General features: G+C 45.0%; 1 protein-coding gene across 1 annotated transcript in view; it reads left to right on the top strand.

Annotated features, from left to right (window-relative positions):
- Nucleotides 1–14,556, top strand: part of Colq (collagen like tail subunit of asymmetric acetylcholinesterase) — a 67,319-nt gene that overhangs the window by 46,518 nt on the left and 6,245 nt on the right. Inside the window, exons 12-13 of the mRNA XM_090321846.1 lie at nucleotides 6,139–6,244; nucleotides 13,942–14,081. Of these exons, the coding sequence (XP_090177972.1) occupies nucleotides 6,139–6,244; nucleotides 13,942–14,081 (246 nt within the window). The remainder of the gene's footprint in view (nucleotides 1–6,138; nucleotides 6,245–13,941; nucleotides 14,082–14,556) is intronic.

The following is a 14,556-nucleotide window of genomic DNA, read 5'->3' as shown; positions in this document are numbered from 1 at the left end:
TTCTGAGTAGCCAGGATTATTGTTATGAGCCACTGGCGCCTGGCTCATATTACTTTTTTGGTTATCAGTTTGTTCGCTTTTTATTTCAAATAGACATCTAAATTCAGCTTTATTTAAGAAATTTTAATTTAAAATGTATGAATGTATACTTGTGCCATTTACTTTTTTATTAAAAGTTTTTATTAACACTGTGCTTTTACATCATATTTCAAATGTCATTTCTACATTGTATCATTTACTTTTTAAGTAAGTAAACAGATTTAAAATCTGTTGAACCTAGAAGTGGCTAAGGCTCAAGTGCTAGAGTGCTAGTCTTGAGTTGAAGAGCTCAGGGACAGCACCCAGGTCCAGAGTTCTAGATCCACGACCAACAAGAAAAAAAATGAATAAAAAAATCTATAAATCTGTTACAATAAAAATGTTATTTTGAATATACATTAAATAGTTTTAGTAAGCCAGGGTAGTGCATGCCTATAATCCCAGCACTTAGGAGGCTGGGGCAAAAGGATCTAAAGTTCAAGGATAACATTGCTAAAATTTTATTATATTTTGAATTGCTATGTCATTGCATATATTTACAAGGTACATAGTGATGTTTCATTGCAAATATGCATTAAAGAATGACCAGATTCGGCTAATTAATGTATCCATTACCTCAAGCATTTATTGTTTATTTGTATTGAGGACATTAAACATTGAATTTTTGTCTCCCTTCCCTTTATGCAATCAATCATCACAGAAAATTTAGGAAATTCATGAAAATGAGTAGAGCTGGGGGAGGTGGCTCACTTCCTGTAATCATAGCTAGCCACTCAGGAGGCTGAGATCTGAGGATCATGGTTTAAAGCCAGCCTGAGCACTAAAGACCATGTGACTCTTATTTCTAACTAGTCACTACAAAAGGGGAAGTGGGGGGTGTGGCTCCAGGGGTAGGGTAGTAGCCTTGATCTGAAGACTCAGGGATAATACCCAGGCCCAGAGTTCAAGCCCTATGACCCACAAAAAAAAAAAAAAAAAAAAAAAAAACGAGAGAGAGAGAGAGAGAAAGGAAGAAAATAGGTAGAAAAATCATCTAAAGACCCAATACGGAAGAACATATATGTACTATTGGTGATTATAGGGTGACATATGTCCTTCCAGATTTATTCTTTTATACTTTCAAATTGTTTCTTTTACATTCAATATGTAGTTATTTTTAACTTAAAAATCACAATGTGTGCAGTTTTTCTTTTACTTTTGTGTGTGTGTGTGTGAGGGGAGGGTATAACAGTAGATGTTTGAACTCAGGGCTGGGTACTGCTCCTTAATTCTTTTGCTCAAAACTGGTGCTTTATTCTTTTTTTTTTCCTGTCCTGGGCTTGAGCTCAGGGCCTGAGCACTGTCCTTGGACTTTCTCAAGGCTAGAGCTCTACCATTTGAGCCACTGCACCACTTCTGGCTTTTTTCTAGGTATGTGGTGCCAAGGAATTGAACCCAGGTCTTTGTGCATGCTAGGCAAGCACTCTACCACTAGGCCAAACTCCCAGCCCCCTGGTGCTTTATTCTTGAACCATAACTTCACGTCTGACTTTTTGGTAGTTAATGGAGATAAGAGTCACATGAACTTTCTTGCCCAGTTTGGCTTGAACTATGATCCTCAGATCTTAGTCTCTCGAATCGCTGGGGTTATAGGTAAGAGTCACCAATGCTACTGTGCAGTTTTTCCTATTAACATATATATATTTTTTTTAAATTTTTTTATTGTAATTAGTAAAAGGGTTACATGATATTTGCCAGATAGAAGGTGCATTAATTCACATACATTGATACCCTTTCACATGTCTTGGTACCCATTTCCCTCCCCCCCCATATATTTTTTTTTGCCACTCTCAGGGCTTGAACTCAGGGCCTGAGCACTGTCCTTGGGCTTTCTCAAGGCTAGTACTCTACCACTTGAACCACAATGCCACTTCCAGCTTTTTCTGTGTATGCGGAACTGAGGAATCAAACCCGGGTCTTCATGCAAGCTAGGAAAGCACTCTACCAGTAGGACAAACTCCTGGCCCTCCTGATAATATTTTTAAACATCTTTTCTTTGGCATAACTGCATCATACGCTGGTAAACGAGTAAGCAGTAGATTGCTTGAACAAGTGAGGACTACCTAGATTATAGAATGCTGTAAAGGGAGCATCTTTGGGTGTATGGCTTTTTCCATTCTTCTCATCCTTTCCTTAGGCTATCCATGGTTCCAGATATTAGCCTACATCAGAACTGCTTGGAATTATCTGATTTCAAATTCCTCACACCAGCTACAATAGTTACAGTTTAAAGTTTGCTTCTTGGCTTCTCAGAGCCTATGTCTCATTTCTAAGACTGAAACAATTAACCTGGAATGAGCTACAGCATGGATTTTATTTTGTGTCTCTTTTTGTGGTTCCAGTGGGGAGTCAGGGTTCAAAACCATGGTAACACTATGAAGCTAATTATGGCCACTTCCTAATCATTGTAGAAGTAGTTCCCATCTTGATAATTCAAATTTCACAATAACTTTTGAAGCCACAACATTCTAGTTTAATTTTCAGTTTAGCAACTGGTAGCATGGTCAGGGCTTTTCCATGATGCCACAGATACTATTCCCTTAAAGCATGGTCCAGAGGAAAAAATAGGGGAGGAGGAATTATCACTCCCAGTCGTTTCTATCCAGAATGTTCTATGCGTAGACTTTGAGAAGCCTGTTGCTTCTATACTGTAAGTCCTTTCTAGGGGAGTGTTTGTCTTTTCAGAGTCAGGAAGATTTTTTTTTTTACTTTGATGTTGGTTCCATTGGAAAAATGGTAAAAAGCCCTACTAAAATCACATTCAGGAATCCATAGGAGTGATGGAATGAGCTCAACCTTTCTATGAGATGAAGAGAACTTACGTATCTACTTAATGGGCCTTGTGTCCTTGAACTTGGAAGCCTACCCTAGTCATTGTCATCGTCATCATCCTCCTCTTCCTCCTCCTCCTCCTCTTCCATCTTCTTGCCAGTCCTGGGGCTTGAACTAAGGGCCTGGGCTCTGTCCTGAGCCTCTCTGTGCTCAAGGCTAGCAGTCTACCATTTGAGCCACAGTAATACTTCCAGTTTTTTCTGAGTCATTTCTTGGAGATAAGCATCTCACGGACTTTTCTGTCGAGGCTGGCTCTGAACCAAGATCCTCGCATCTCAGCATTCTGAGTAGCTAGGATTACAGGTGTAAACAACTGGTGCCCAGCTTTTTTTTTTTTTTTTAAATCTTGAATCCTACTGTAGAATCTGTATCCAGTAGTTACTAGACCAGTGACATGAAGACTTTCTAAAGGTTATTATAAGTCTATTCAAAACCAAGAAAAGCCAGGAACTACTAGGGATTTGTGCTTATAATTTGAGCTATTTAGGAGGCTGAGATCCAAGGATCATGGCTCAATGCCAGCCCAGGCAGAAAAGCTTGTGAGATGCGTATCTCCAGTTAACCACCAAAAAGCCTGAAGTGGATCACCAACCCTGAGCAGAAGCCAAGTGAGAGCATAGGGCCTTGATTTCAAACCCCAGTACTGGTGTGCATGCATGCGTGTGCGCGCACGCACACACACACACACACACACACACACACACCACCACCAAGATACTTCAGTCTAAAACTTTAGAAGGATTTTAGAGATCACTCATCCTGTCTCTCCAGTTTATTTTCAAGGAAGCTGAGGGAGATTGCATTGCTTGTCCAAAGCCCTTCTGCTGAGGCAGGTTCAAGCCCAGGGTCAGAGTGTGGGGACCAGCTCTTCCTCACAGAAACTCTCCCATCACCCTCCTACTCAGGTCTTGCCTCTGGGCAGGCTCAGGAAATCATCTGTTGTCTTTATATCTTAAAATCCTCCAGTTAAGGAGCCAGAACAGCTTCTTCCAGAAATATCCTCCCAACTTTGTGGCATATAAGGAATAAGATGGCTTTTCCTGGAAAGTTCTGTTTAATGAATTCTGCCAAAAGCCTCTTTTGAGCAGGTAACAGATAGGCAGAAGCCTGCTGTATTGCTGGTGTCAGAATCAAGGAGCATTTCTAGCACCTTTAAGCTGTGTACTTCCTGTGCTCAGAGCCAGCTGACCTGGCTGTTAGAAAAACAAGCCCTTCCCATAGCTATATTAAGCAGGTGTGACTTCCTTTGCTGTTCAAGGACCCATCTTGGTTACTAGGTGGAATGCTTCCGCTTGGGCAGAGGCTTAAGTCCTCCATGAGGGAGGAACTGGAAATAAACTGACCTCACTGGCCCCCTGGTGAGTGTTTAAGAACTCCCCAGGCATTTTTACCAAGAGGGCCCCTAGGGCCATGTTGGCAGGAGAGCATGTGTTACCATTTTGATTGGAAATGAGTCCCTGATATGCAGCATTTCAGTCTTGAGGACATTCTATCAGGTGGGTAGGCTTGAAAAGGCACAAGTGGTATGAGGAAAGCAGGCTGATGATATTAGGGATTAATCACTTTCCTGATTGGCCCAGACTGCCGTGGGAAAAACAGCATACGGCAGCCTTGTTTTCTGGGGTTATTTCTAAGCAATCCCTAAAGGGAGCCAAGAATTCCATCTTCATTCTTAAAGCTCCCGGAACATGCAGCAGAGTATACTCCTATGCACTTTTGTGCCTGGGCTGGCTTTGAACCTCGATCCTCAGATCTCAGCCTCTTAAGTAGCTAGGATTACAGACGTGAGTCACCATACCTGGCTTACTTTGAGCACTTTTACCTCTGAACTATTTGGTAGCCTCAAAACAAACCTATGAATGTGTTTGTTGCCCCCATTTTACAGGTGAGGCACAAAGCTGGGCATAGTGTTACACAACTGTAGTCTCAGAACCAGGAGTCTGAGGCAGGCAGGAAGAATGTGAAGGAATGTGTGGGCTACATGACAAAATCCTGTCTTGAAAACCAGCAGTCAGTTCATGTCTCACACCTGTAATCCTAGCTACTCAGGAGATTGAGATCTGAGTGGCAAGGTTCAAAGCCATCCTGGGCAGGAAAGTCACTGACACTGTTATTTTTAATTAACCATCCCCAAAAAGCCCTCCAGAAGTGGAATTATGCCTCCAGTGATAGAGTGCTAGTCTTGAACACAAAAGTTCAGGGATAGTGAGTGCCCAAGCTATGAGTGCAAGCCCCAGGGACCACCGCCAAAAAGAAAAACCAAACGAACAAAAACTCATATAAGCACGAAGCAATGGTGCTTGGAAACCCCAGGGTTTTCCAGTTGGATGAAATCTGTGAATTTACAGATCAGCAAATCTCCCCTCCCTTTGTGTTGTCAGCATATTCTCTTCCAATTTGTCTGGGAAGGGGGAGGCAAGCATGGCTGATCCAGCTCAGTGGAGCTATGTCTCCTGGGGAGACACTGATGAAATGACTATGCTGATAATCCAGGCTCTGCCTGTGACCTAGATTCAGTGCCTTTTTTTCCCCCAGTCCTGGGGCCTAAGAACTGTCCTTGGATTTTCTCAAGGCTATGGAGCTCTACCATTTGAGCCACAGCACCACGTCCAGCTTTTTCTATGTGCGTGATACAAAGGAATCAAACTTGGGTCTTCGTGCATGCTAGGCAAACACTCTACCACTAGGCCAAACTCCCAGCCTCTCAATCTTTTTCTTTTATTTATTTATCATAAGGATCAAAAAAGAAAAAAAAATCTGGATCTAGCCTGCAGTTTCTGTCTATGCCCCACTTCCTAGGCTGAGGAAGAAGCTGGGTCTCTCCAGAGAGAAATGGGAAGCCAGTGCGAGGGAACAACCCTATGGGGAAATGAAAGCAAGCTGACTAGCAGACCGAAAGCCTGACTTGCAGGCCCAGTTCTGCTGTCCTTTTAGGCTAAAAATTTGCATAAATCCTTTCACTCTTCTGAGCCTCTGTTTCCTGATCCATGCTAGGCCATGACTAGGTTCTGTTCAACTGAGCTACACCTAGGGTTAGATCTACAAACTTGCATTCATTACTACCTCTAGAGTCACTTGTCCTAAGCCTTTTAGGAGCTTTTTGATTGAGTTTGCAGCTTGCTCTGAGCTCTTGCTCCTAAGTGCTAAATGGTCCCTGAATTAGACATGTAGGGGAGGAGACTTGCCGTGCTATAGTATCATTAAAGGCTCTGTCTTTCTCTCTGTCAGGGACAGAAGGGGGATAGTGGAGTCATGGGCCCACCTGGCAAGCCTGGACCTTCTGGCCATCCTGGCCGTCCAGGCCCTCCAGGACTCCCCGGCCCCGTGTCTGCAGGTAAGAAGTGTATTGTTTCACTTGACCTACAGGGTTGCACTCCCAGCTAGCTTCCCCAGAAGGAGCACAAGGATATGCTGGCAAAGCTCTGACTTGGATTCCAGCTAGACTGCCAGAGGCACTATAATAAGTCATAATTTCTCCATGATTTGACTCATTCAACTTTTACACAACAGACATAAATGCTATTCTGGCTTTGTTTTTTTGTTTTTAGCATTTTAGAGAACAGGTAGAGAAATGACTCAGGGTGGGGTAAATTGTATTTTTAGTATCATTTCATCATATGTCATTACATTGGTGGTATCATTTCACTTTCAATGAAAAAGGCACATATTTTATCAACTATCATCTTATCTTAGATAGCATGTTTTATGGCTCCAAAGGATCCTCTTAAACACAGGAGTAAAGATGATTTTGTAGGGTTTTCTATCTGATACAGTGTGACCAAAGAATCCTTATTTGCATTGATAGAGGAGAGAGTTACTAAAGAGAAATCAAAAGTCTATCGTTGGAAAAAATATAGGGGTATGTTGTTACCTTGTTTATGCCATTTAAAATATGCTTAGCTAAGCCATTTATCTTGCCCCCTTATCAGCTCAGAGTATGAATAAATCATCTGTATAAAAATATTTCCCACTTTGTCTTTGGTTTTACAATAGAGATCAAGAGAATTTTTTTTTTTTTTTGCCAGTCCTGGGCTTGAGCTCAGGGCCTGAGCACCGCCCTTGGACTTTCTCAAGGCTAGAGCTCTACCACTTGAGCCTCAGCACTACTTCCGGCTTTTTTCTATATGTGGTACCGAGGAATTGAACCCGGGTCTTCATGCATGCTAGGCAAGTACTTTAACCACTAGGCCAAACTTCCGGCCCATCAAGAGAATTTTTATTACACATTTTTTTCTTAAGAAACTGAAGATATAAAATTCCAAGTAAGTTATCCATCCTTGTTTATGGGCTGCGTATTTGCAGCCCCATCATGGGATGGACGTGATATTCCCTCTATATCTAGTCCCTTCAAAGCTTTAAACTGAATTAAAGTTGACTTTGAGATTCCAGTCTACCAAGATGCCAGGAAAATTCAAATTTCAAGCATTATTGGAGTTCTTTCCACTTTTCCAATTGCCACAAAAGAACTGGACAAAAATCCTATTGAATTATAGCCAAAAATATTAGGGAGAGTCTTTCTCACTTTTGGTCTGCCCTTTCTTTGTTCATCTGTTGTCAAAGACGCACAAGATTGCTGTCCTTTTGCCTCTTGAGTAGCGCAGCATTTTCAAAACCAGGAATTTTGGTCTCTTTAGCCATCTATCCAAGGAACACCACAACCATTCTTTTGGTGCTTTTGTTTTGAGACATTGTTGTACTGTACAGCCCAGCCTGGCCTTGGACTCACGATCCTCTTGCCTCAACCTCCTGAGGACTTGAATTACAGGTGTGTAACACCACATCTACTCACAACCCATTCTTTCTAAGGCTGTGTCTCTTCCTAGCACTTCAGAAGGCTAAAGCGGGAAAATGGAGAGTTAGAGGCTGATCTGGGTTACATATCAAGACCTTGTCTAAAAAGAAGAGCAACTGAGACTTAAAGACAGAAAAGAAGGAAGGAAGAAAAGAAAAAGAGAGAGGAAGGGAGGGCGGGCAGAAGGGAGGAAAGGAGAGAAGGATAGAGAAAATGGTAAAAAGAGAGAGAGAGAGATTTAAAAAAGCACTATATAGCTAAGGAATTCTCACAAGGAAAGTCCCATGTACTATTAATGTATGCTAATAAAGTAGTTTATTTCTAAGCACAAACAACTGCTAGGCTCTAGTGGTAGTGCCTGTAGTCCTAGCAACTCAAGGAGGCTGAGATCTGAGGATCTTGCCTGGCTAGGAAAGTCCATGAGACTCATTTCTCCAATTGACCACCAGAATGCAGAGAGTGGGGCTGTGGCTCAAGTGGTGCTAGCAAAAACACTCAGGGACAGTGCTCAGGCCATGAGTTCCAGCCCAGGACCAGCACACACAAGAAGCCCACAACCCACTCCCAGAAAGAACATATTTAATAGGAACCTCTGCCCCATATCCATCCATGTGCCTTTGGGTTCCATTGACCACATGTAAAAGCCTGAGAAGGAGAGGACTCCGACAAGGTCACCAGGCTGGCTGGGGCTACAATGGTCCAGAGTCAGCTGGTGGCTCCCTGGACAAAGATGGAGAACAGGTTCCTCTGGCTTCAGGAAATAGTTTTGCACTGAGATGAGGACACTCCACTCAGGTTGCCACGCCACAGGTCAGCCTGGCAGGAGCAGCAGGGTACCCAATGCCTTTAACAGCTGGGAGGAAGCATCAGAGAAACTGCAGAGGTGGCAGTGGGCACCTCGCCACATCCTGTCAGATGGCTTCCTCGGGTTCTGGTGTCCAGTGCTGTGGAGCTGGCTGGTGCTGGGGAAGTGAGCAGGAAAGGGACATTTTTAATTGCCCAAGTTACAGGGAAAGAGAGGCAGGGGAACTTGGGTGTGGTGAGAATAAAGCCTTTTGGGTATAATGTGTAATAATCAAGTTACTAAGTCTTTCCTGCACCCAAACCCGCAGTCAGCTGAGAATTGCCAGCTTCTTCGAGTATCTCTGTTCTTGGAGTTTGTCTTTTGAATGGAACACGCTAGAACCAACACGAGTTCATATCTTAACCTCACCACTTATTAGCCAGAAAATGAGTCAGATTCTAGACTGTCTCTAAGGCCATGGTTGTGGGAGCATCCTGGCGTCACAAAACCTTCCAGAAGGCTGATCCAGTGCCTCACTCACTCTCCTAGTCACAGTGCATTGCACTTCATTCCCCACAGATGCCTAACTACCCCGAACCCTCTGGGGCTAGTGGGGGTCTCATGTTGCTCTGATCTTTTGATCAAAGTGGGGGTGGAGCTCTTCCCACAGAATTCTACTCACATGTCCTGTTGGAACCAACAGCTATAATTTGGCATACGATGTTGGCTCACTTCCTTCCCCTCCTGCTGTGCACATTCTCATTTTTGAATAGGTCTCAGGAAGACTCCCATGAGTTGAGGGTCTTTCCACTGGCATCTTTTTCTCCAGCTGCAGCTGATTCCATATGGTCCTGATCAGATCTCACAGGGCATTCTGCCCTTCTGTGATATACCAACTGGGTTCCAGTTCCTGGCTGCCCGAGACCTTCTCTGAGACTCCTAGCCACAATCTCTTAACCCACTCTTGTTTTTCTAGGAAACAGGGCACATATTTCTTTCTGTTTCCACTCCCTTCTCTTTTCTTTCCTCATTGAATTATTGCATGGCTCCTGCTCCAGCATTTTTCTACGAGCCAGAGTATGAATTATAATCTTTTCCAAGGACATTTATTCTCCAATTCGTTTGAATTCATTTATTCATTCAATTATCAAACACATAACCATGTGTATCAAGGCCAGGGGGTGAAACCAGTCCCAGCCCTGCCATGTGGAAGCTTACTTCTACAGGAGAGAGAATCACAGAGAAGTGCTGTGAAGAACAGACATAAAGAATTAAGAAACTGTATCTGAGGTGAACAGGACACAGGGGAAAATTTCAAAAAGACTTTCCTGGGAGCTGATGTTTGATCATCATAAGGGACTTAGGGGGCTTGTGAGGACGGGAAGATGGAGCTGAAGGGAGATGGTGTGGTCGAGGAAGAATCCCGTACAAATTCCATTTCCCTATAGTGCACATTAGAAACAGCGACAGAGAGAGAGAGAGAGAGAGAGAGAGAGAGAGAGAGAGAGAGAGAGAGAGAGAGAGAGAGAGAGAGAGAGAGAGAGTGTGTGTGTGTGTGCTGGTCTTTGGACTTGAACTCAGGGCCTGGATGGTGTCCCTGAGCTTTTGTGCTCAGGGCTGGTGTTTTACCACTTGAGCCAAAGCTATTTCTGGGGTTTGGGGTGGTTAATTGGAGCTAGGAGCCTCACAAACTTTCTTGCCTGGGCTGATTTCAAACTATGACCCTCATATCTCAGCCATGGAGAAGCTAGGATTGTAGGCAGGAACTACTGGTGCATAGCCAAGACATCTTTTGAATGTGTAGGTGCCTGTGGCTGAAAGTGTACACACTGGAAAAGTTCCTATCTAGCATGTGCAATGTCTTGGTCTAATCTCAAGCACAGAAAAACAAAACCAGAAATAAGGGTGTAGTTCAAGGGTAGAACACTGGTCTAGTACACACAAGACATTATTATATCCCAAATCAATAAATAAATGTGTGTATTCCTAGATTCTGTTCTTAGAAGGGTGTTGGGGAGAGGGGGTAGTATAAGCTAGGCCATATTCTTAGTAGTCTTGACAACTAGTGTAGGGTGTGTCTGGCCATCACGGCCTTGGAAAGTTGCGCATGGTGCTGTCTTTGCTACTCAAAAGGCTGCAGCAGGAGGATCGCTTGACCTGAGAAGTTTGAGACCAGACTTGGCCACATAGTGAGACCTGATATTTTTACTTAAAACCTAAAATAAATCAAAGTATACATGATTTTGTACATTTAATTTGTGCTAGTAAAATATTTTAAATTAAAAATTAAACGTAAATTGGGGCCGGAGTGTGGTCTAGTGGTAGAGTGCTTGCCTAGCATGCACAAAGACCCGGGTTCAATTCCTCGGTACCACATACATAGAAAAAAAAAAGGCCAGAAGTGGTGTTGAGCTCAAGTGGTAGAACTCTAGCCTAGAGAAAGCCCAAGGACAGTGCTCAGGCTCTGAGCTCAAGCCCAGGACTGGAAAAAAAAAAGATACAAATAAATAAAAATAAAAGTAAATGTAAGGACTGCTACCCTACCAGTTCTAGGGAGTGAATTTCCCAATCATACATTTTCAGGATACATCCTGACTTTTATCAGAGGAATCTGAGTACGCTGTGGGCTGATCATTTACAAATGTTCTATAGTCTTTTTTTTTTTTTTTTTTTTTTTGGCCCCCTTCTCTCTCTCTTTCTGGCCCCGCTCGCTCCGGCCCCGCTCGCTCCGACCCCGCTCGCTCCGGCCCCGCTCGCTCCGGCCCCGCTCGCTCCGGCCCCGCTCGCTCCGGCCCCGCTCGCTCCGACCCCGCTCGCTCCGGCCCCGCTCGCTCCGGCCCCGCTCGCTCCGGCCCCGCTCGCTCCGGTCAGGCTCGGTCCCTCACGCTCCTGGCCCCGCTCGCTCCGGCCCCGCTCGCTCCGGCCCCGCTCGCTCCGGCCCCGCTCGCTCCGGCCCCGCTCGCTCCGGCCCCGCTCGCTCCGGCCCCCTCTCTCGCTCTGGCCCCGCTCGCTCCGGCCTCGCTGGCTCTGGCTCGGCTCGCTCCCGCACGCTCTCGCTCCATGCCCCGCTCGCTCCGACCCCGCTCGCTCCGGCCCCGCTCGCTCCGGCCCCGCTCGCTCCGGCCCCGCTCGCTCCGGCCCCGCTCGCTCCGGCCCCGCTCGCTCCGGTCAGGCTCGGTCCCTCACGCTCCTGGCCCCGCTCGCTCCGGCCCCGCTCGCTCCGGCCCCGCTCGCTCCGGCCCCGCTCGCTCCGGCCCCGCTCGCTCCGGCCCCGCTCGCTCCGGCCCCGCTCGCTCCGGCCCCCTCTCTCGCTCTGGCCCCGCTCGCTCCGGCCTCGCTGGCTCTGGCTCGGCTCGCTCCCGCACGCTCCGGCCCTGCTCGCTTGGCCCCGCTCGCTCCGGCCTCCACTCGGTTGGGCTCCGCTTGCTCGCCTTCCACTCTCTGTCGCTTGTTGCAGTCTCCTCTCTGTCACTTCCGGCTTGGTTGTGTCTCGTCTCTGCCGTTTCCGGCTTGGTTGTGTATGTGGGTTACCGAGGAATCGAACCCGGGTCCTTGTGCATGCTAGGCAAGCACTTTAACCGCTAGGCCAAACTCCCGGGCCCTGTTCTATAGTCTTCTAGGAGAAATAAATCCAGAAATACCTTTATAATAATTATATTATTAATAGTTATTATTACTAATAATAACTATTATTATTATTATTTTGCTAGTCCTAGGGATTGAACTTTGGGCTTGGGCTCTTCCCTGAGCTTCTTTTTCCTCAAGCTATCACTCTACCACTTGAGCCAGAGCTCTACTTCCGTTTTTTCTGAGTAGTTTATTGGACATAAGAGTCTCATAGACTTTCCTGCCTGGGATGACTTCAAATTTCAATCCTCAGATTTCAGCCTCCTGCATAGTTTAGGATTGTAGGCATGAGCCACCAGCACCTGGCTTCCGATTGGCCAGGAGCATGGACTATTGACAGAATGCTTGCCTACCATGCATTTCATTCCTTGGTACTACATACACAGAGAAAGCCAGAAGTGGCTCTGTAGCTCAAGTGACAGAGTGCTAGCCTTGAATAAAAAGTGTCCAAGGACAGTGCCCAGGCCCTGAGTTCAAGCCCCAGGATTGGGGCGGGGGGGAGAAAGAAAGAAAGGAAAGAAAGAAGGAAGGGAGAGGGAGGGGGGAAGAAAAAGAAAGAAAGAAACAAAGAAAGAAAAGAAAAAGAGAGAAAAAAGAAAATGACTGCTGGATGCTGGCGATTCACACCTGTAATCCTAGTTACTGAGGAGTCTGACATCTGAGGATCTCAGTTGGAAGGTAGCTCGGGGAGAAAAGTCCATGAGACTTATTAATCTCCAATTAACTAGCAAAATTCAGGAAGTGGAGATGTAGCTCAAGTGGCTGAGCACTGGCCTTGAAAAAAAAAAAAGCCAAGTAATGGGCCAGGAGTTTCGTCTAGTGTTAGAGTGCTTGCCTAGCATGCATAAAGACCGGGGTTCGATTCCTTAGTACCACATAAATAGAAAAAACAAACAAACAAGAGTGGTGCTGTGGTTCAAGTGATAGAGCCTTGAAAAAGCCCAAAGACACTGCTCAGGCCCTGAACTCAAGCCCAGAACTGTCACCAAAAAGAAAAGAAAAGAAAAAAAAAATGAAAAGAAAAGGCCAAGCAAAATCACAAGATCTGGGTACAAACTCCAGTATTGATACAAAAAAATACATATTTAAAACCATAAAATTTTAGCTGGGAATGTGACTTAGTGGCAAATGGCTTGCCTCACATGCATAAAGCCCTAGGTTCAATTCCTCAGTACACATAAACAGAAAATCTGGACGTGGCACTGTGGGTCAAGTTGTAGAGTGCTAGCCTTGAATAAAAGAAGCTTAGGGACAGTGCCGAGGCCCTAAGTTCAAGCCCCAGGACTGGCAAAGAAAGAAAGGAAAGAAGGAAAAGGAAGCAGAAATATGGTTAGAGTATTCTAACACCTATCTACCCATGTCAGCATAGGCCTAAGGGAGAAGCTCATTTTGAGCCAAGGTATAGAAACGATAAGGAGAGAAAGAGCTGGTAAGACATGGGGTTGCCCTTCATTCCTGCCTTACAGACAGACAAGATATCTAGTGCTGCAGCAGCTGTATTGCAACCATAAGAACAGAAGCCAATGTGCAGGAAAGATAAGGGACAGTAGGCCTGAGGCCCTGACAGTGTCAGAGGTGCAGCCAAAGCCAGCTATTATCTATCTATAGATTTCCTTGCTGGAGAAAAACAATGTCCTCTTGGCTTAGACTAATTAATTTTTCTGTTTGTGTGGTATTAAGGAATCCAAATCAGGTCTTCATGCGTGCTAGGCAAGCACTCTACCACTAAGCCATATTCCCAGCCACTGCACAGGTTTCTTGTGTCTCCCTGGGCTATCTGGTTTTCTCTTTCTCGGCTCTGGTAACACAGAAGTCTGTTGCTTCATAGGACAACTTGTAATGGGACCCAAAGGAGAAAGAGGATTTCCAGGACCTCCAGGAAGATGTCTTTGTGGACCTCATGTGAATGTGAATAACCCTTCCTATGGGGAATCCCTGTATGGGCCCAGTTCCCCACGAGTTCCTGCGGTAAGGCTTTTGGGGGGCACAGTTTGAGGTGGTTGCCCATGGACACCTCTTATCTAATCCTCACAGCTTTGTGGAGTTATTTCACTGTAGCCACATTATAGGAATTTATAAGATAAGGGAAAATTAAAAGAAGAAAACCAAACTGTTCATTTGGCTATGGGTCATTAGAGACCATTTCTTTGTGTTGTTTTTTGAAGTATCTTTATATGGTTCAAGTTATATTGTATAAAAATGTTATGCTCTAATTTCTTAGTTGAAATCCCACCATGCTTTCACATGCCATAAATTAAACTTTTTATTAGGGAAAATTTTCAAGTAAATGTGAGAGCAGAACAAACAATGGGATGAATCTCAACTTTAGCAGCAATAATCTGTGGTTAGCTATCAGTCCTCTTGCCTTGGTACCCAGTCTTTTCTTGAACACCTCCTTTGCACCATTGTGCCATAAACCCATGCACATGGATTCATCATAAAC

This window comes from Megascapheus bottae, chromosome 2 (genome assembly GCF_031878675.1).
Source record: "Megascapheus bottae isolate mThoBot1 chromosome 2, mThoBot2.hap1, whole genome shotgun sequence".
Lineage (NCBI taxonomy): Eukaryota > Metazoa > Chordata > Mammalia > Rodentia > Geomyidae > Megascapheus > Megascapheus bottae.
The sequence above is the reverse complement of the archived record's forward strand: the minus strand, read 5'-3'. Positions and strand labels throughout refer to the sequence as shown.